General features: G+C 37.0%; 1 protein-coding gene across 1 annotated transcript in view; it reads left to right on the forward strand.

Annotated features, from left to right (window-relative positions):
* The window catches only part of ZNF292 (zinc finger protein 292), a 76,306-nt gene that overhangs the window by 45,511 nt on the left and 9,706 nt on the right, over positions 1 to 21,089 (forward strand). Inside the window, exons 5-7 of the mRNA XM_008146583.3 lie at positions 5,624 to 5,826; positions 13,247 to 13,383; positions 17,690 to 17,831. Of these exons, the coding sequence (XP_008144805.2) occupies positions 5,624 to 5,826; positions 13,247 to 13,383; positions 17,690 to 17,831 (482 nt within the window). The remainder of the gene's footprint in view (positions 1 to 5,623; positions 5,827 to 13,246; positions 13,384 to 17,689; positions 17,832 to 21,089) is intronic.

Below are 21,089 nucleotides of genomic sequence, written 5' to 3' on the forward strand. Positions count from 1 at the left end.
ATTTGGGTCTGTGATACATTTTGAGATAACTTTTGTGAAGTGTGACTTAATTTATGTTTAGTGACTCTGCTTGGCTCTTCACAGTCACACTTCTTTTTCTGAACAATCACAAGCCACGTTTTTAGTATAATTAATTTGGAGACTCTTAGAATTATATCTATTCCTCTATTCTACATTTTTGCAAAATGTACCTTTAGCCGCATTTTGAAAATTGTATTTTACCATCTGTTTTCATTTGCTCCATTGTTCTACACTTCTCAGTATAAAGCTTATTATCAGAACCACCATAAAAATAGAGAATTTTTTATTTTCTCTGTCATCATAAGTAGTAGATCATCAGACCCAGGCAGCAGGACTTTTTTTCCTCAAAAGTTACTCACCGCCACCAATTTGATTTTTCTCAACATTTTTGATTCATCTTGGCTCTTAGCTTTAATAATGTTTTGCATACTCACAGTGTATCCTTGGTCCTGAGCCTGCTTTTCCTTCTATATGTCTTCATTTGAAAATCTAAATTCTGAGAGAGCTCTCTATTAGTCACACTGAATCCCTTCAGCCCTTTCTACTTATATATTGGGACTAGAGGTCCCGTGCACGGGGCGGGGGGGGGGGTGGGGGTCGTCCCTCAGCCCAGCCTGCACCATCTCCAGTCTGGGACCCCTTGAGGGATGTCCAACTGCCCGTTTAGGGCGGATGTCCCACCGGGATCGAGCCTAAACGGGAGGTCGGACATCCCTCTCAAAATCCAGGACTGCTGGCTCCCAACTGCTTGCCTGACTCTGCCTGATTGCCCCTAACTGCTTCTGCCTGCCAGCCTGATCACCCCCTAACCACTCCCCTGCCAGCCTGATCGATGCCTAACTGCTCCCCAGCTGGCTCGATTGCCCCTAACTGCCCTCCCTGCTGGCCTGGTCACCCCTAACTGCCCTCCCCTGCCAATCTGGTCGCCCCTAACTGTCCTCCCTGCTGGCCTGATCGCCCCCAACTGCCCTCCCCTGCAGGCATGGTCCCCCCCCAACTGCCCTCCCCTCCTGGCCTGGTCCCCCCCAACTGCTCTCCCCTGCAGGATTGTCCCCCCCACCCCCAACTGCCCTCCCCTGCAGGCATGGTCCCCCCAACTGCCCTCCCCTACTGACCTGGTCTCCCCCAACTGCCCTCCTCTGCTGGCCTGGTCACCCCTAACTGCCCACAACTGCCCTCCCCTGCAGGCCATCTTGTGGCAGCCATCTTGTGTCCACATGGGGGCAGCCATCTTTGACCACATGGGAGCGAACATCTTGTGTCTTGGAGTGATGGTCAATTTGCATATTACTCTTTTATTAGATAGGATAATTTGCAATTGCAAAAATCAATTGGTTGCCTCCCATATGTACCCTGACCAGGGATTGAACCTGCAACCCAGTTATGTGCTCTGTCCAGCAATTGAACCTATGACCTTTAGTATATGGGATGAAGCTCCAACAAACTGAGCCACACTGGCCAGGGCTGGATTTTTTTGACTAACATTGCTGAATTGATTTATTTAATGCATAAAAAGCCCATAACATCAAGTGTGTAGTTTAATCATTTTAAATGTACAGTTTAATAGTGTTAAGTATGTTCATATTGATGTGAAGTACACAGATCTCCAGAACTTTTTTATATTGCAAAAGTAAAACTGTATAACAAAACAACTCCCCTTTTCCCCCACCCTCCACTTCCAGACCCTAGATAACCAGCATTCTATTTTTTGTTTTTATGACTTTGTCTACTTTATACCTCATATAAGGGGAATCATACCATATTTACTTTTTTGTGTGGCTGGCTTATTTAACTTAGCCAAATATCCTCCATATTGTAGAATATGACAGGATTTCCTTCCTTTCTATGGGGTAAATAATAGTTGTGTGTGTGTATGTAGCACATTTTGTTTATTCATCCATGTGTTGATGGACATTTGAATTGCTTCCACCTCTTGGCTGTTGTGAGTAGTGCTGCTGAAAACATGGGCATGCAAATATCTCTTCAATAGCCTCCTTTCAATTCCCAGAAGTGGGATAGTTAGATCATTTGGTAGTTCTTTTTTAATTTTTTGAGGAACTTCCAGGTTCTTCCATAGAGGTTGCAGCATTTTATAGTCCCATCAATAGTGCAGAAATGTTCCAATTTCTTCACATCCTCTAAGACACTTTTGGTTTCTTTCTAGTAGCCATTATGATGGGTGTGAGCTAATATCTTATTGTTTTGATTTACATTTCTCTGATGGTTCGTGATGTTGAGCATCTTTTTATATGCTTATTAGTCATTTGTGTATCATTGGAGAAATATCTATTCAAGTCTTTTGCCCACTTTTTAATAGTATTTTATTTTATTTTTGTTCAGTTGTAGGAGTCCCTATATATTCTGGATATTAACCCCTTACCAGATGTATAATTTGTAAATATTTTCTCCTATTCTGTACATTGCCTTTTCACTCTGTTGATTCTGTCTCACTTCTGTTTTGATACAACAAAGTTAAGTTTGATGTAATCCCATTTGTCTGTTTTTGTTGCTTATATTTTGATGTTATATCCAATGAATCATTGCCAAATCCAGTGTCTTGAAACTTTTCCCCTTTGTTTTCTTCTAGGAGTTTATATTTTTAGTAGGTCTTACATTTAGGTCTTTAATCCATTTGGAATGTTTTATATGGTGTAGGTAAGATAAGAGTGCAACTCTGTTCTTTTGCATGCGGATATCGTTTTCCCAGCACCATTTGTTATAAAGACTGTCCTTTTTCTATTGTGTGGTCTTGGCACCCTTGTTGAACATCATTTGACCATACATGTGAGGGTTTATTTCTGAGCTTTCTATTCTATTGCATTACCTATATGTCTATCTTTATGCCAGTACCATACTGTTTTGATTACTTTAAGTGTGAGTCCTCCAACTTTGTTCTTTTTTGAAATTGTTTTGGCTATTTGAGGTCCTTTGAGATTATAATTGTAGGATAAGTTTTTCTCTCTCTGCAAAAAAATGCCATTGTGACTTTTATAGGGATTATATTGAATCTGTAGTTTGCTTTTGGTAGTTGTAAATCTTAACATGATTAAGTCTTCTAATCCATGAGCTTGGGATCTTTCTATGTATTGTGTCTTTAATTCTTTTAACAGTATTTTATAGGATCCAGTGTATAAATTTTTCATCTTCTTGGTTAAAGTTTATTCCTAAGTATTTTATTCTCTGCTGTTATTGTAAATGGAATTTTTTTCTTAATTTTCTTTTCAGATTGTTTATTGACTGGCTACTGAAGGATAAAAATCAAAAAACTTTTAAAATAAATCTGGCAAGCTCTGAAAGAGATAGTTTTTGATGTGGTATAAGTCTATAAAGAAAAACATGTTCTGGATTGGAGCAAAGTAGAGAAAGATAGGGAAGAAAGGGGAGGAGAAAAAGCAGTTGATGAGAAATGGACAAGGGATGGGAGGGGAAGTGAGTTTTCAATAGGTTCTCAATTGAGTATTAGAATGTAATCTACTTGGGATCTATTTGAATCATGAGCTTCAGAATACATATTTTTTTCCTTTTAAAGCTAATACTTCTTTATAGTTCTTCACTGCTATAAACTTGTTCTAATTAGATATAGTAGTCAAATGAGATTTTGTTTTTTCTTCTCTCACCACTATATAAAGCTGGAAATCAGAAGATTCCATTATTCTGGTCCTGGTTCTGTTGTTAACTGGCTTTATGAACCTAGGAAGTCACTTGCCTTCTGTGAGCCTCAGTTTACTCATCTGCCAAATCTTGGAGCTGGACAAAATGACCTATATGGAAATATTCTGTATTTCTTTTAAATCAGTTTTGCCCTAAGTATGGTAGTGGTTTCCCATGTTAAAAAACAAACACAACTATGCTTTTGAAATTTATATTAACGTATGTTCTCCTAAATATCAAGTTAGCACAGAAATTATTTTTGCATAATCTGTCATTCTAACTTGCTGCTATTTGAGATTTTAGGGACTGTTTGCAGTTCTCCTGTTAAGATTGTCATCAGTTTTTTTTTAATACTTGGCACCTGTAAATAATTTTTTGCATGATCTTCAGAGTTCATTGATTATGAACTTTTGTGGGAGTATTTGAAATAATTCCCAGACTTTGTATCAGAGTTTCCTTTTGAGAGAACTATTGTATTAGGAAACTAAAGCTGTTTTTTCAAGTCTGTGATTTATTTATAGCTAGCATAGCTTTATTTTAACTTAAAGTTTTTATTTAAAACCTTTACACATTTTGCTTTGATAGTGAACTGAGCTATGAAAAGATACAATTGACCTAATAGGATCATGTGATATTAAAGAAAGAAAAGTAATGCCATATATATGTAAGACATATAGTCAGAGGTACCAGAGAGGCGTTTATAAACTTTGTCTTCAGTCTTCAGTCTTTATACTTTTTGGTTTAGTTTAATGTGAAGATTATAGAGTAGCCGGTACAAAGGTCTAGTTATCAAGAAAAAGATGAAATTTGGCATCCTGTGTTCAGTAGCTTAATGGTCATGTTTTAATACTGAGGAGCATTGATCATACTGTCTTACAGACACAAGAGGGTAGCAAAGAATATTTAAAGAAGGGAAGAGCATCTCTCATTTTTCATCTTCTAATGTGCACATTACATACTAGACATATCTTCCAGGATGTTCATAGGTAGTGAAATTGTGTGTTTTATTTAAAGGGCATTTAAAGTCTTATTACTAAAAGCTTTCCAAATGTTTCAAGTTGGCCATCACCAAATAAATTTTTCAATGTGATTTTCATCCTGGTAAAGAAAACTTTAGGGAAAAATTTAAACTTGCATTTGTTAAAACTTAAATTCTTCACAAATAGGAAAAAATGAAATTCTTATTTTTAATGGATCAAATGAGCACTAGGAAATTAAAAAATTTGAAAAGAATAAAATGTATGATGCTTAAGTAGTACTTAAGCAAATGTTGAGGTTTATTGATTGATGTTTTAAAAATAAACCAGCACAAGTTCACAGAAGTTCTAGCAGACTCCCCCACCTTTTAATTTATTTTTTATGTCTTAATTTGTTCTAAAACACTTGTTAAAGCAAGATAGACTTTAATCATTAGTACTGAAATACAATTTTAGTTGAATCTTATTTTCTAGAATATCCAAACATCCTTTTGTGGTTGTCTATATAAGTATGTAATGCCCTAGTACTGCAAATTTCTAATGATGCTAACCCCTGGTATTTAAGAATAAATGCGGAGGGGAGGTGGATTAGTATAATTTTAATAACATTGACTATTAGAATTTAATGTGAAATTATTTTATCAAGAAGTTAATTTACCTCATTCTAAATGGTACTCTCAGGGGCAAAAGGTATTTAATGCAATTTTTAAATGTTAGCTATATAATATCATTTTACTTATAAGGTCAAGTATTTTGTGATAACCGTGTAACAGTAATAGTTAATTGCAAAGAAGGGTTGGGGTAGTTCCTGTGCTTTAAAAAAATACTCCTCTTAAGTATTATATTGCAAATGAATTATTACCAAATGTTAATGGGTAGTTCCTATGCTTTTAAAAAAATACTCCTTATAAGTATTTTATCGCAAATGAATTATTACTAAATACTAATAATATATTATGTCTTGTTTTTTAAAGTGAATGAATTTTTAGCTTTTGAGGGTCCCATCTTGTTGGATATGAGAATTAAACATCTAATCAAAACAAATCAGTTAAGTCAAGCAACTGCTCTAGCAAAGCTGTGTTCTGACCATCCAGAGATTGGTACAAAAGGTAGTTTTAAGCAAACTTACCTTGTCTGTCTTTGCACATCATCACCAAATGAAAAGTTAATCGAAGAGGTGAGTATGTTTTCTTTTGTTAGTAATTCTTTTTTAAACTGAAGAAACTTTTAAGTTAGATTAGAATGCTTTGACTTCTCTTTCTCTTAGTGAGAGACCATTGTTAATCTTATTTTTGGTATGCTCTTGGATAGTGATTCTAAACAACTTTAAGAATTATAACGTAAAATAATTTTATCTAGCTTCTGTTTTAAATAATTTGAATCTTATAACTGCTTTGGCTGAATTATGGGAAAGGTAGTGGTGACTTAACAGTTTAGTAGAATGTTTATTATTTGTCAGCATTTGGGCCTTAAATTAGTTTTACCTGACTTCCAGATATTTGCAGATTTTTTTAATTGACTAATTTAAATAACTTTATAGAATTTATATGACTCCCTCCAGAAGTTCTTTCTCTGTTTTTAATGTGTATAAAAAACATTTCATTTAATATCGTATCTCTCATGAGAGCTAGATGTCTATATCTCTTCCTAATTATATGTAAAGATAAATTTTATATTTGCATATTAATGTAAAACTATTTTCTTTGTGACACATGACTCCCCCCCCCCCCCCCCCCCCAGTTTCACGTAAAGCATAGTGTTCATGTATTTTTATGTTTTATATTACAGAATTCTGAGAGTAGAATCATGGTCCAAATGGAAATTTTGCATTTTGGGTGACTCATAATTCCAAAGTGAAGTTGAAGGCAGTTGTAGGAGAACTAAATGTTGTTCAAGAAATAGGGAATATGTATTGAAAGGATATGTATTTAGATAATGAAAACTAATATGTTAGACAGTATTGTGTGAGAATATAATGTGTACAAGTATCTTGTATCTCTAATATAAGTATCCTTTAGCTCCAGAACAAAAGAGAGGAGAACAAAGGGATTGTGGGACAAACTTAAAGATATATAAATGGAAAAGTTGAGATTCAAGACAGAGAGGACATTTAACAGAGTATGCATGATCAGCTGAGTAGACAGAGATTGTAATCAGAGTCCAGAAAGAGAATAGCCTCAGACAGAAAGCTAAATGCCCATATGCAGTTAGAGGTTGTATTTGTAATGGACCAAGATTAGATATAAGCCTGTTGTGTATAGCAAGGATAATGAGGATACTGAGAAGAGTGATATCAGGCAATTTCTAAGCTGGATGGAGTAGAGCAAAGGGTTCTAGCTTAGGAAATTATATCATTAATTTGAACATTGGCTCATCTATAGATTTTTTTCTTTGCTATTTTTATCTCAGGTAATTGGCTTTTTAATCACTGTATAGCAGAGCAAAATAGAAGATTGAAGTTTTCTTATTAGTTCAGAATAACTATGTAGACAAGTTAATATGCTGATGTATCAAGTTTCTTGAGAAAGTCTTTGATATGTGTGTAACTTTTTTTTGTTTTTAATTCTTAAATTAGTTATTATGCTGCTACATAAAGCCTTCATCTGTTCAGTCCCTGCCCTAAGTCAGTCTGTCTATTGGTCCTTCTTTCCTGTAGCAATTTTTATTTAGTGAATGATGTGTGCTAAGCACGGGGGTGAGGGGAAACGGGGAGGGGAGAGTTAAAGGTGAGTAAAGAGCATCCCATCCCTTCTAGTAGAAAGCTATCTAAACATAGGGCTGTTGGGTTAGCTTTGAAGTACTATTTGAAATTGAAGACTATGAATTTGTAATCTCCAGGAAAATAATTTTGTATTTTTAGCTGTTTTAAATAAAAAAAAGTATGCAATACTGAACCTAAATTAAATTCCCTTTTGGTTTAATTATCCTGAGTTGAGTAGCAGCAGCTCAACCTACTCTAGGAGACCCTAAAGAAAATTCTCTGTGTGGACTCTAGTTCTGATGTCATATGAAATGATTTTATTTTTCCTTCTCCTGTTAAGCAGGAAGAATTAAGACATTCCATATTCTTTTTTAAAAAATACATATTTTTATTGATTTCATAGAGGCGGGGGGAGAGGGAGAGAGAAATAGAAACATCAATGATGAGAGAGAATCATTGATCGGCTGCCTCCTGCACACCCCACACTGGGCTCGAGCCCACAGCCCATGCATGTGCTCTGACTGGGAGTCGAACCATGACCTCCTGGTTCATAGGTCGACGCTCAACCACTGAGCCTCGCCGGCCGGGCCATTCCATGTTCTTGAACAGAATTCACTAAAGTCTCTGTACTCTACCCCAGAAACAAAACTAGATCACCTAATACAGGACAGAATTTATGTGTAAGTCTACACATTTTCTTGTTAAAAGTCCCTTTTTGCTTAGAGATTGTTTGATTATTCTTTTATATTTCTGTTACAAACATAGAAACTTTTTCTTCATTGTTTTATGAAGTAAATTTTCTTATTATTTCTGCCCCAAGTAAAGGTAGTCACTTTGGAACAGTTGTTCCCATCAGAATAGGTATGCTTGCTCTCTCACATGACCTACTTCATTCATTTACTTTACCTGTCTGGTTTTTGTAAGCATTTGAGTTTTTTACCCATTCCTTAGAGTATGGTGGAAATAGATATTGGAAAGAGTCAACTATACCTTGGATCTGTGATCCTTTTGAAGAAATCCTTATCGAAGTGATCCAGTAGGCAAGGGATTGGCTATTTTCCAGACCCTTTCAATGTGATAAAAATAGCAGCTAGCCCTGGCAGAGGAGTTGCTGCTGAGGGAAATTAGTGTCTATCTGGCATCTCTGGAAGGAATGAGTTTTGGCCTGGATTCTTGGTTTAGGTATAAAAACAAAGTTAGCAGTGTTCATTTTAAATCCAGCATTTTATTATTTTTTCTTGTTAAAATTAACATAGAAATTTGAATAGTAAAATCCTCTATCTTGTGTCTTTCTAGCCAACATTTCCTCAGTTAATACTCCCCGAAGTAATCACTAAGTTTGAAATTTGATATATAAACTTTGTGACATTTTTCTTTGTGTATATGTATACATATTATATACTTTATATATTAAAACATACATATACACACCCTGGATGCTAGTCACTTTTCACCTCTTATTATGGACATCTTTCCATGTTATTCCATATAGATTTATCTAATTTTTTCTCATGGCTGCATAATTTCATATTATGGATTTGTAATATCTTTAAGCCACTAGGGAACATTTAAATTGTTGACTTGTACATACAACCTTTCATTCTTGTCGGGGGTGTAATGGTAGGGTAAATTTCTGGAAGTGATAAATTGCTGGATCAAAGCATCTACACATTTTAAATTAATACACAGCCATACTGTCATCCAAAAAAAATTATGCCAATTTATTCTCCCATAAGTAGTATATGAAATTTCTTCTTTCCTAATACTAGAAGGTTATCCATCTTTTAAATCTTTGCTAGCCTGAGAGTTTAAAAAAAATAGGAGCTCATTATTTGATTTTATATATGACAGGTTTACCGTTTAACTTCCTTTATGGATAGAAAACAATTTTATTTTGATAAGCAAAAGACTATTTTTGAAATGTAATTAGAGCAAATACATTTTAAAAATACACTTGGTAAAAGTAGATAATAAAGTATTGATGAAGTGTTCTGTATTTTTCTGTATTATGAATACCTGGCATAAAGAGCCATATTAAAACATAAAAATTGTTCACATTTTTAAATGATTTTTTTTTTTTTTTTTTGCTATATAAACAGATTTAGCATAGTATGTCTTTAACAAACTTCAATCTAATTGGCTTGAAGTATTTTATTCAGAGTTCTAAATTTCCTGGTATTTAAATTTTTGCTCACTTTAAAAAATATATTTTTACTGATTTCACAGAGGAAGAAAGAGGGAAAGAGAGAGAGAAACATAAGTGATGAGGGAGAATCATTGATTGGCTGCCTCCTGCATGCCCCCTACTGGGGATTGGACCTGCAACCTGGGCATATGCCCTTACCAGGAATTGAACCAGTGGCCTCTTGGTTCCTGGGTTAATGCTCAATCACTGAGCCACACCTGGCCAGCAAATCTTTGCTCATTTTTCAAAGCAGTATAGAAGAGTTGGTCATCTCTACCTTGGATTTAAAAAATAATTCTTAGACATTGATGGCTATATTTGACATGTATTTCACTTTCACAATTTTAACTCAACCATTCATTAATTTAAATATGGTTTTATTTCCCCTGCCATTCTCTTTAGTGTCACATTTTTAAAATAGGGCTATGTAGTGGCAAATCAGGGATTTAATAAAGGCTATCAAGTGCACAGTACCAATTGTTTTCTTAGTATACCTATAAAAAGTGATGTTTTTCTATATTATTGAATACTAGAGGCCCGGTGCACGAAATTCGGGGCCTCTAGTAGAGGCTCGGGGGTGTCCCTCAGCCCAGCCTGCACCCTCTCCAATCTGGGACCCCTCAAGGGATGTTTGATTGCCCTCTCACAATCCAGGACTGCTGGCTCTCAACTGCTCGCCTGCCTGCTGCCTGATTTCCCCTAACTGCTTCTGCCTGCCAGCCTGATCACCTCCTAATAACTCCCCTGCCAGCCTGATTGATGCCTAACTGCTCCCCTGCCAGCCTGTTTGCCCCTAACTGCCCTCCCCTGCAGGCCTGGTCACCCCTAACTGCCCTCCCCTGCAGGCCTGGTCACCCCTAACTGCCCTCCCCTGCAGGCCTGGTCCCCCCTAACTGTCCTCCCTTGCAGGCCTGGTCACCCCCAACTGCCCTCCCCTGCTGGCCCAGTCACCCCTAACTGCCCTCCCTTGCCAACCTGATCACCCCTAACTGCCCTCCACTGCCAGCCTGGTTGCCCCCAACAGCCCTCTCCTGCAGGCCTGCTCACCCCCAACTGTCCTCCCCTGCTGGCCCAGTCACCCCTAACTTCCTTTCCTTGCCAGCCTGGTCACCCCTAACTGCCCTCTCCTGCCGGCCATCTTGTGGTGGCCATTTTGTGTGTTGGAGTGATGGTCAATTTGCATATATTTTTTTTAAAGATGGGATAGCAAATGTTTCAGTTGGTATATTGTATATATGAGAATAAATATGTAGAGGCTATCTTAAATATATACAAATATATTTTTTAAATTATTAAGTGTAAGCTAATGCAGGTAATATCATTAGGAAAATAAATTTATTTCCTTATATATAATGTACACATTTTATATCATTTGAACATTTAGCAAGAATGGCTTAGGTTTTAGAAGATTAAAAAGAAATAATCAGAATTAAAGTAAATCAGAGTTTTAAGATAAAAGAATTGTTGTTAAACCTGAAAATGTAAAAAATCAATATCTACACTAATAAAAGAGTAAGAAGCAAATTGACTGTATCTTCATGATGCCCACCAGCCAATCAGGAGTGAGTATGCAAATTAATCCAACAAAGATGGCGGGTTAGTTTGCATATGCAGGTGTTCCGTGCCGCTCCAGGCCTCTGGGCAGCATGGGAAGGTAGAAAGGTGGCTCCAGGCCGGAGCAAAGGCAGTGCCAGCAGCCAGGGGAAGGAAATGCCCATTCTTGCATGAATCTTCGTGCATCAGGCTTCTAGTTTAACAATAAAGAGCCTCAGTTTGCTTGTGCCTGTGGAATTCTGGCAAGTGCAGAGACTTTGAAACTAGACCTGGGTTGAAATCTTGATTCTGCCACTAATTAAGCATGTACCTTTGAGCAAGTAACTTTACCTCTCTGAACCTTATCTCTAAAATGAAGTTGTAGTATCTGTCAGGCAAACTACTGTGCTGACTAGCAATGCTGTTTAAGAAGCTGGCATTAGTAAATGAATAGTGTCTGTTATTGTTGTTATCACCATCTTATGAAAAAAGTAAACACACACACACACACACACACACACACACACAACAGCTCATGGGTTGATTTCCTAACATTTGTCTGCATGTGTTTGCCAGGGTAATTGTTTAAAGTTAATACAGCTTTTAATAAAAAGATACTGTGATAAATAAAAAGAGAGTAGATCTTTGATGTCAGTCAGACATACATAACTTGATTTGTGCTTTTACCACTTAACTAACTGTGGTAACTTGGGTAAATTACATAATTTATTTGAACCTCACATTCATTATACATAAAATGTTAATATCAACATAGTGGGAAAATTGTGATTAAAAGTAATGTATATAATATCTGACAATGCATTTAATATTGTAGGTATTTGAAAATATTCATTGTATAAGTATATACATGTGTGTATATGTATATATGTATATATTGTTCAGCCCTTTTTGTTTGTTTGTTTGTTTAAGTGGGGTAACTTTGTAAGAAAGAGGCAGACAGAGGAGCAATGGAAAGAACACTGCATCTAGGAGTTCCAGCACTTAGGCTTCAGTCTTAACTCTGCCATTAACTTCATACTTACTTTAAGATTATTGTTAAACACAGACAAGGAATTGGGTTTTTTCTTGTCTTAGTGTTTTCTAGCCCAATTTAATATATAAAGTGGAACCTCTGAATCTAACCTTTATCCTCATTATCAAAGGTCAACTTCAAGATACCCTCATCTCCAATTAGACACTTTTTCAATCCTAAATGCATTACATTTTACACTTACAACACACACACACACACACACACACACACACACACACACACACACACACGTATATTTAAAAGTTGAATGGGAGAGAGATCTACTAAGGAGGGACATGGTTACCTCTGTAGTACATAGGTGCTAATGGTCTGTATTTATCTTCAGTTAAGTTGTGCATGTTGGAATTAGTCTTTCTCTTCTGTGGAACACCAGTGATTTGTCATTGTTTGCTATTTGTTACATCCTTGTCTTAGAGCAAATGCTTGTGGAAATTATAGGTAAATTTTGTTTGTTTTATGTAGTAAATCATTGTAATGAGGTAGTAAATTTTAATTTTTTAAGAAGCAACAGATGTAAGTGCATAATTAAATGAAGCAAGTTGCCATCATCTAGGTATTATACCTTTGCATGCATGACTGTTGGCAAGCTTTGAGATGGAACAATTGTATATGAAAAGAAAAATACTGGAGATTTATAGAAAACTGAGGTGAGCTTAATTTAAAAGTGTTACATCTATATAAAATGTCTTATACTTTATTCCCTCAGGTGAATAGACACTTTTTTTTATTAGTCTATATCCAGTAGACTTTTCTGTATATTTTTGCTAATTCTAATGCTTTTTAAATTATTGGATAAAAGGGGGGAAATACAAATACTGCAGCTTTTTCAGTATCATAAATGTGATTTAATGGGTAGAGAGGGTGCTTATAATTAGCATTAGTTATTTATATATAAATGCATGCTTGTAAAGTTCTTGAAAATAGTTGGTTTTCTGGCTTAAAGAAAGATTATTTCTGTAAACTCTAGCCTAATTATGACAAATTATGAGTTGATAGTGGTTGAGTTAATGTGGTTTTACTGATGAAAATGATCTGTAAATATTTAATGAAAATTTGCAAGTATATTACTATATATCTTAATATAATACCATCTTATGGCATATTTCTATGTCCTTTTTCTATAGATTTCAGAAGTTGATTGCAAAGATGCACTAGAAATGATCTGTAACTTAGAATCTGAGGGTGATGAAAAAAGTGCTCTTGTTTTATGTACTGCATTTTTGTCACGTCAGCTCCAACAAGGAGAAATGTATTGTGCTTGGTGAGTTGCTTTTCTTTTGTAAAGAAAAGTTTGTTAAGTAGGAATACAAGATAGGTTGTGAAAATTCAGATAACTTAAGAGCATATTTTTTTAAATCTTTTTAAGTCTTATTAAGACAAAAAGCGTATTTTCAGATATTATATGCTGTTTAAACTGATTATCAAGTAGTTCATACTATAACTTCAAAAACTTTTTGTATTAAGGACCACACAACTCCTTAATATGCCAGTAATGATCACATAATGATTCATATTGATGAGAAAATTTTTAATGTTGAAAAATGAAAGAAAGGTTTATTTTGTCTAATGTCACAATAATTCCTCACATTTATACAACCTATGATTGAATGTGTCTATTTTTTTCTTCTGCATATTGCACACTTTTAACTCTATGAAACTGTTAGTCATTTATGTATGGAATAATACATATGGAATACATAAATGACTAATACATAAATGACTAATCATTTATGTATGGAATAGGTTGTGAAAATTACATAAATGACTAACAGTTCTTTTTTTTTTTTTTTTCTATGAGAGTTCATTATACATCACTGACTTCTTCAATGCACATTTTTTTATATATGGTACATTTTCAAGTGGGCAAAGGCTGTTATATTTAGTCCTTGGGAGTGGGGGACGGAAAGATATAGCTAACAGAAAGTTTAACCCTTTGCACTCGCTTGCTTTTTTCTCGATTCCTTTATTCTAATGCTAACCGTGTCGAGTCCCACTCGACATCCGAGTGCAAAAGGTTAACTTCAGTTAACTCAAAAAAACTTTTATGATCAGCTATCGTAAAATAGTGCTAAAATTGACCATTTATCTGGTCAGTTAACAGCATTGATAATCTTTATTATTGTTTTGGTATTACGGGAATAAAAAAGAAAATTTAATTTTATAGAATTCTGACATTTACAAATGTGTACCAAGCGACACATGGCATACAAATAAGTATAGAGCAGGCAAGCTAAAAATAAATGGTTGTGTAATCAAAGATTCATAATGCATAATTATAAAGGTTTTCTGAGCAATTGAGCTTTGTTATGAAGGGAAAATTATATATGCAATATAGAGAAAATTAAAAGTCAGGTAGAAAGATTCTGAAGAGAATAAATAACATGTATTTATTGAAGACAAGTAGATTTTCTATATAACAAGTATCAGTGATGACTAATAAATTAATGTATTATATTGGTTTTCTAAATTGTCTAAGGTTATATATGAAAAGCGAAAGCAGTCTTATTATAAGACCTAATAGAAGTAGGACAATACAGAAGTTTTTGTTTAGAAACACTTTTTAAGACAAGCAGTTGAGAGTGGCTTGGAAGCTGAACAGTGAGGGCAGAGTTGGGGAGAATGAATAGCAGTATAATATTCCAGCTGGGAGGCTATGAAGGCTTCCTTATAGATGTAGGATATAGTGAAAGAAACATAAGGTAACAGTCTTGGGGATAGTAAAAAGCAGAGGCTGATAGGGTCAGTGATAATGATGCATTAAGTTAGAAAGATGGTGAACTGTAAAGAATGTTAGTCATCTTTTTCATATATTAAGTTTCAGGTTTCAGAAGAGATCAAAGTGGAGAAGTCTTATAAAGAAATAGGTGAAAGTGTTAAAGACTGGAGAGACAGATTTTGAAGTCCTCAATATATAGTTTAAAATCCAGAAATGAGCAAGTTATTCAAGTGGGTGGTAAAAGATCATAGTTCCTAGGAGTGGAAACTGAGGAAATGCTAATAGGAGGGCCTGTATTGAGGCAAATACTTGGTGAAAGAAGATTTTTGTGGAAGTTAACCATGGAGGAGAGAAGAAAAATAGGATGATAGGTAAAAGGGAGAAAAATTCACAACTTCAGTAAGATTATTTTCTATGAAAAATACATTGTTATTGCATTTGAATATTTCACAGTTCATTTTTTAAAATTTCTATTATTTTTTCACTGCTGTGACACAGTATAGTTAATTACTTCCAGGTTCTGTGTCATAGATTCTTTTTTTTTTTTTAATATATATTTTTATTGATTTTTTACAGAGAGGAAGGGAGAGGGATAGAGAGTCAGAAATATCGATGAGAGAGAAACATCGATCAGCTGCCTCCTGCATACCCCCTACTGGGGATGTGCCCACAACCAAGGTACATGCCCTTGACTAGAATCGAACCCAGGACCTATCAGTCCGCAGGCTGGTGCTCTATCCACTGAGCCAAACCAGTCATGGCTAGATTCTTAACATTTATCTAATGATAATTTATTTGAAATTTGAAATTTAATTGACCAATTAAATGGGTCAAATTTAAATTTAAGGTAAAAGATAAAAATTAAATGCCTTTTAAAAACCATTCTACCATCGGTGCATTACACACACACACACACACACACACACACACACACACACACACACTAGAGGCCCAGTGCATGAAAATCATGCACTTGGGGGTGGGAGTCCCTCAGCCTGGCCTGTGCCCTCTCGCAGTCCGGGAGCCCTTGGGGGATGTCCAACTGACGGCTTAGGCTGTGCTCTCCAGCTATGAGCCCAGCTTCTGGCTGAGTGGTGCTCTCCCTGTGGGAGCGCACTGACCACCAGGGGGCAGCTCCTGCATTGAGCGTCTGCCCCCTGGTGGTCATTGCATGTCATAGCGACCAGTCGTTCCGCCCTTCAGTCGATTTGCATATTAGGGTTTTATTATATACTAGAGGCCCGGTGCACGAAATTCGTGCACGGAGGGGGGTTGTCCCTCAGCCCAGCCTGCACCCTCTCCAATCGGGGACCCCTCAAGGGATGTCCGACTGCCCTCTCACGATCCAGGACTGCTGGCTCCCAACTGCTCACCTGCCTGCCTTCCTGATTACCCCTAACCACTTCTGCCTGCCAGCCTGATTACCCCCTAACCACTCCCCTGACAGCCTGATTGATGCCTAACTGCTCCCCTGCCAGCCTGTTTGCACCTAACTGCCCTCCCCTGCAGGCCTGGTCACCCCTAACTGACCTCCCCTCCAGGCTTGGTCCCCCCCAACTGCTCTCCCTGCAGGCCTGGGTCCCCCTCAACTGCCCTTTCCTGCAGGCCCGGTCACCCCCAACTTCCCTCCTCTGCTGGCCTGGTCACCCCCAACTTCCCTCCTCTGCCGGCCTGGTCACCCCTAACTGCCCTCCCCTGCAGGCTTGATCACCCCCAACTGCCCTCCCTTGTAGGCCTGGTCCCTCACAACTGCCCTCCCCTGCTGGCCTGATCACCCACAACTGCCCTCCCTTGCAGACCTGGTCCCTCACAACTGCCCTCCCTGCTGGCCATCTTGTGGTGGCCATCTTATGTCCACATGGGGGCAGCCATTTTGACCACATGGGGGCAACCATCTTTGACCACATGGGGGCAGCCATCTTGTGTGTTGGAGTGATGGTTAATTTGCACATTACTCTTTTATTAGATAGGATAGAGGCCTGGTGCACGGGTGGGGGCCAGCTGGTTTACCCTGAAGGGTGTCCCAGATCAGGGTGGGGGTTCCCTTGGGGCGTGGGGTGGTTTGCAGGCCGGCCACGCCCCCCTGGGGACCCAAGTGGAGGCCCTGGTATCTGGGATTTATTTATCTTCTCTAATTGAAACTTTGTAGCCTTGAGCGGAGCCATGCCTCCTGCTTGCTCCGTGGCCGCAGCCATTTTTGTTGGGATTTATTTATCTTCTATAATTGAAACTTTGTAGCCTTCAGCGGAGGCCAAGGCAGGCCAGGGTGTGCAGAAAGCTTGGCTTCCTCCATTGTCGGGGAAACCCAAGCCTCCTGCTCCACTTTGTGGCCGCATCCATCTTGGTTGGGTTAATTTGCATACTCGCTCCTGATTGGCTGGTGGGCGTGGCTTGTGGGTATAGTGGAGTGGTGGTTGATTTGCATATTACTCTTATTAGGATTATTTGCCTATTAGGGTACATACACATGGATTGGATGGATGGATGGATGGATGGATGGATGGATGGATGGATAGATAGATATGTACACACTCATTTTGTGTTTCTTATTAAAATTCAGATCTACCTCAAAGTTACCATTTATTTAAATTATTTAAATGTCAGGTACTTTCCTAGAAAAAGGCAGTGCTTTTCTCTCTGAGATTGAAAAATAGTAATAAAATGGTAAATTATATCCTGATTTTATTTAGTCTTAGAAAATTGAGGATTTTTTTGTTGTTGTTGCTTTTAAGCTTAATTATACCTGTAGAATTCAAATATAAAATCAGTTTTAATTTCAAATGTAATGACTGCACTGTCATAGTCCATGTTTATTACCTTTCTGCTCCAACTTATTTTTATACATTTTTAGGGAACTCACTCTCTTTTGGAGTAAATTACAGCAGAGAGTAGAACCATCTGTACACGTGTACCTGGAAAGATGTCGTCAACTTTCTTTGTTAACCAAGACAGTATATCACATTTTCTTCCTGATTAAAGTTATTAATTCAGAGGTAAGAATAATCAAGGTATCTTTTCTTAATTCAAAATACATAAATTATCTTTTTAATAAGAGTCTTATTTTGGCACATTTTCCACTGATTTTAATTTAATTTAATGCTTTTGAACATTGATTTTTTTTATAGTCCTTTAAAACATTTGATGCAGAGAAACTTAAAAATGCAAGCGAGAGCCAGGAGTTTGCTCTTAGCCTGTAGAAAAGTAATATGTTTAATATTTGTAGTTTACCATTCTATAATTTTCACTCATAGGTATCATTCTATTTTGATAATTTACCACTATAGAAATGTAGAGAATATAAAGAGAAATATACGAATGGCTTTGCCAGCCATCTGGCAGATCACACGATCTTCTACAAAAAATACTTCTACAGAACACCCAGAAATACTTGCTAAAGTAAAACAATTTTTTTTTTTTAATGTATAATAGCTGAGATTGCAAGGATTAGGGAGATTCCCCAGGCTCAAAATGAAGAGGAACCTGTAAAGTGGAGCAGAGAGCTTGAGCTGATGGTGGATCTCTCCTTCCTGGTGGATATTGAGATAAGGGGTTTGAGTTTTAATATTTACATGGGGACAGAAGAGCAATATGGAGATAGGAGATAAGATCTTGGCTCTGTCACGTTGGAGAGTTAGAGCTAAGCTTTATGTCTCCCTCTCCTCCTCTGCCAACCTGTGAAGTTCTAAAAATTAATTGAAAAGTAAGTTAGAAAAATATTACTAACACAGATGGATGATAGGGAACCTTATGCATGTCCAACTGTGCTGTGAGGCAGAGGACAAAATGTTTCCTCTAAGAAGTTATAACCATTAGTCTGCCCCCACACAGATTTGGGATCCAACAATAAAAAATATATATTTTTTAAAAATCAATGGGAAAAATACCCTCGGGAGAGGATTAACAAAAAAACAACACATATACACACAAAACAACTTCGTTATAAAGTTGAAATCTTAACACCAACAAAACAATAAACTACCAAAATTTTTATTCTTCTGCGTATTCAACTTTCTGTGTGTAATTAAAAATTAAGTTTATAAGTAATATTCATATCATAAACTGATAATATAAGAAGTGTTTTTAAAGTTGAGTTTGAAATCACAGTTTTCCATAAGTACCTGTAATTAAATAATTCGTTCATAAAAATGTACTTAGCCAAAACCGGTTTGGCTCAGTGGATAGAGCGTCGGCCTGCGGACTGAAAGGTCCCAGGTTCGATTCCGGTCAAGGGCATGTACCTTGGTTGCGGGCACATCCCCAGTAGGGGGTGTGCAGGAGGCAGCTGATCGATGTTTCTCTCTCATCGATGTTTCTAGCTTTCTATCCCTCTCCCTTCCTCTCTGTAAAAAAAAAAAAAAAAAAAAGAAAAGAAAAAAAAATGTACTTAATAACCTCATTTGATAAAAGTAATGATAGCACCAGCTTAATTATGACTTATAGAACAGAAAGCTAAGTGATACCAATTCAAAGGAGGAATAGAGACAAATGGCTCTTCCTGGCACTGGTATAGCAGCAGGCAAGCTTCTAAAACAAAATGCAAGGTTTTATATTTGTAATCCCACTCTTTTCTGTTCCTTTCCTCTGGCTGGCTAGTCTCCTTGACTCAAAGCTACCCAAGGCTTACATGCTGATATCAGTTCCCCACGTACATCCCTGTAATCCTTCCCTAGCCTTCCACAGCATTATGTCTTATCCTGCTTCAAAATTCTTAAATGGTTACCTATGCATTTTAAAATTAAAAATAATTAAGCATGGTATACAAAAGCGCTTTCACAATCTAACCTATGTGTCATCTCATCTAGCTTCATCGTTTTACCTTTCCCTCTACCCAAAGAGCCTACAATTCCAGGCAAACTGACCTCATCTCCCCCCACCCACCCTATGATAACATAGGAGTGGCCTAATTGTCTACTATTATGAGTAGCCCCTAAGGTAACAATTATGCAAAAATTTTCTGGCTCAAATCTATCTCAAAATAGTATAAAATAATGATTCAATTTTATGTGAAAGCCAGAGACAGCCATATGGTTCCACCTCTTTCCCAATTGTCCTTTCTTCACTATCACTTATAAAAATGGGTTTTATGTTCTTGTATTGTCCGTTTTTTTTCCCTTGGTTTTCTTCTTTGTCTTTGTGCCCTTCCTTTTCTTGAAATTAAGTCCAGTTCAGTATACCAGCCTCCTTCCCTCACTCTTATTTTTGTCTCACAAATCTAAGCTTCTGTTTATTAAAATATTTAATTTTCTTCTTAATCTGTGAAAATACAGATACTGTCAGCTATTTTGACTTATTTTCTTTCTTGCCTTTTCATCTTATACAACACATATTTCATTCTCATAAATGTGGCCACATATTTTGGCTGGCTTGTTTTTCATATATATATCCCTTTTAAACCCATTTTATCTTCATGTATCTTTCAAATGACTCTTACATTCATTACTGCTATCTATATATATGAAAGCCTAAGCAACTGTCTGAACATCCGAATGGTAGCTTTGACATGCAATGACCACCAGGGGGCAGACATTCCGACCAGTAGCTATGACGCACATTGACCACCAGGGGGCAGACACTCAACACAGAAGCTGCAGAGCTGTGGTGACTTGGCAGCTGCAGTTCTTGGGTGATGTACCCTGGAACCAGAGAGGAGGGAGCCCAATTCCAGGGTGTGTCACCCAAGAACTGCCCTTCGCAATCTGGGACCCCTCAGGGGATGTCAGAGAGCCGATTTTGGCCCAATCCCCACAGGCCAGGCCGAGGGACCCCACCTGTGCAGGAATCCATGCACCAGGCCTCTAGTCCTAGTCTTATAATAGTGCAAGATGCTAATTCAAAAGGGGAAAAGTTTGTTATGTCTCCTTGTACTCCTAATTCTTAAGCTGATCTGGCCATGAGGTAGGTAATTTGACATTCAATTTTGTGATAGAACTGGAATCTCCACTATGAAGGATCAAATAACTTTATTCTGTTAAAAGTGAAAACCTTGTTTTATTACTCAGGAAATATGAGGACATTATCATTTTGTAATTGGCTTAAGAGGGTTTTGTTTCAGAAGGGTTGCAAATGCAAAGTTAGGAAATGAGATTTTTGATAAAATTAATGGCAGTTATTAATCACTATGTGCCAGGCATTATACCAAACTATATCAACTGCTTTAGATACATAATATCCATTAATGCTCACAGCAATTTTACAAAGTTTGTGCTTTTTTTATCTCTATTTTATAAGTGGGATATGAAAGGTCAGAGAAG

The sequence above is a fragment of the Eptesicus fuscus genome, chromosome 10 (assembly GCF_027574615.1).
Source record: "Eptesicus fuscus isolate TK198812 chromosome 10, DD_ASM_mEF_20220401, whole genome shotgun sequence".
In the NCBI taxonomy this organism is placed as follows: Eukaryota; Metazoa; Chordata; class Mammalia; order Chiroptera; family Vespertilionidae; genus Eptesicus; species Eptesicus fuscus.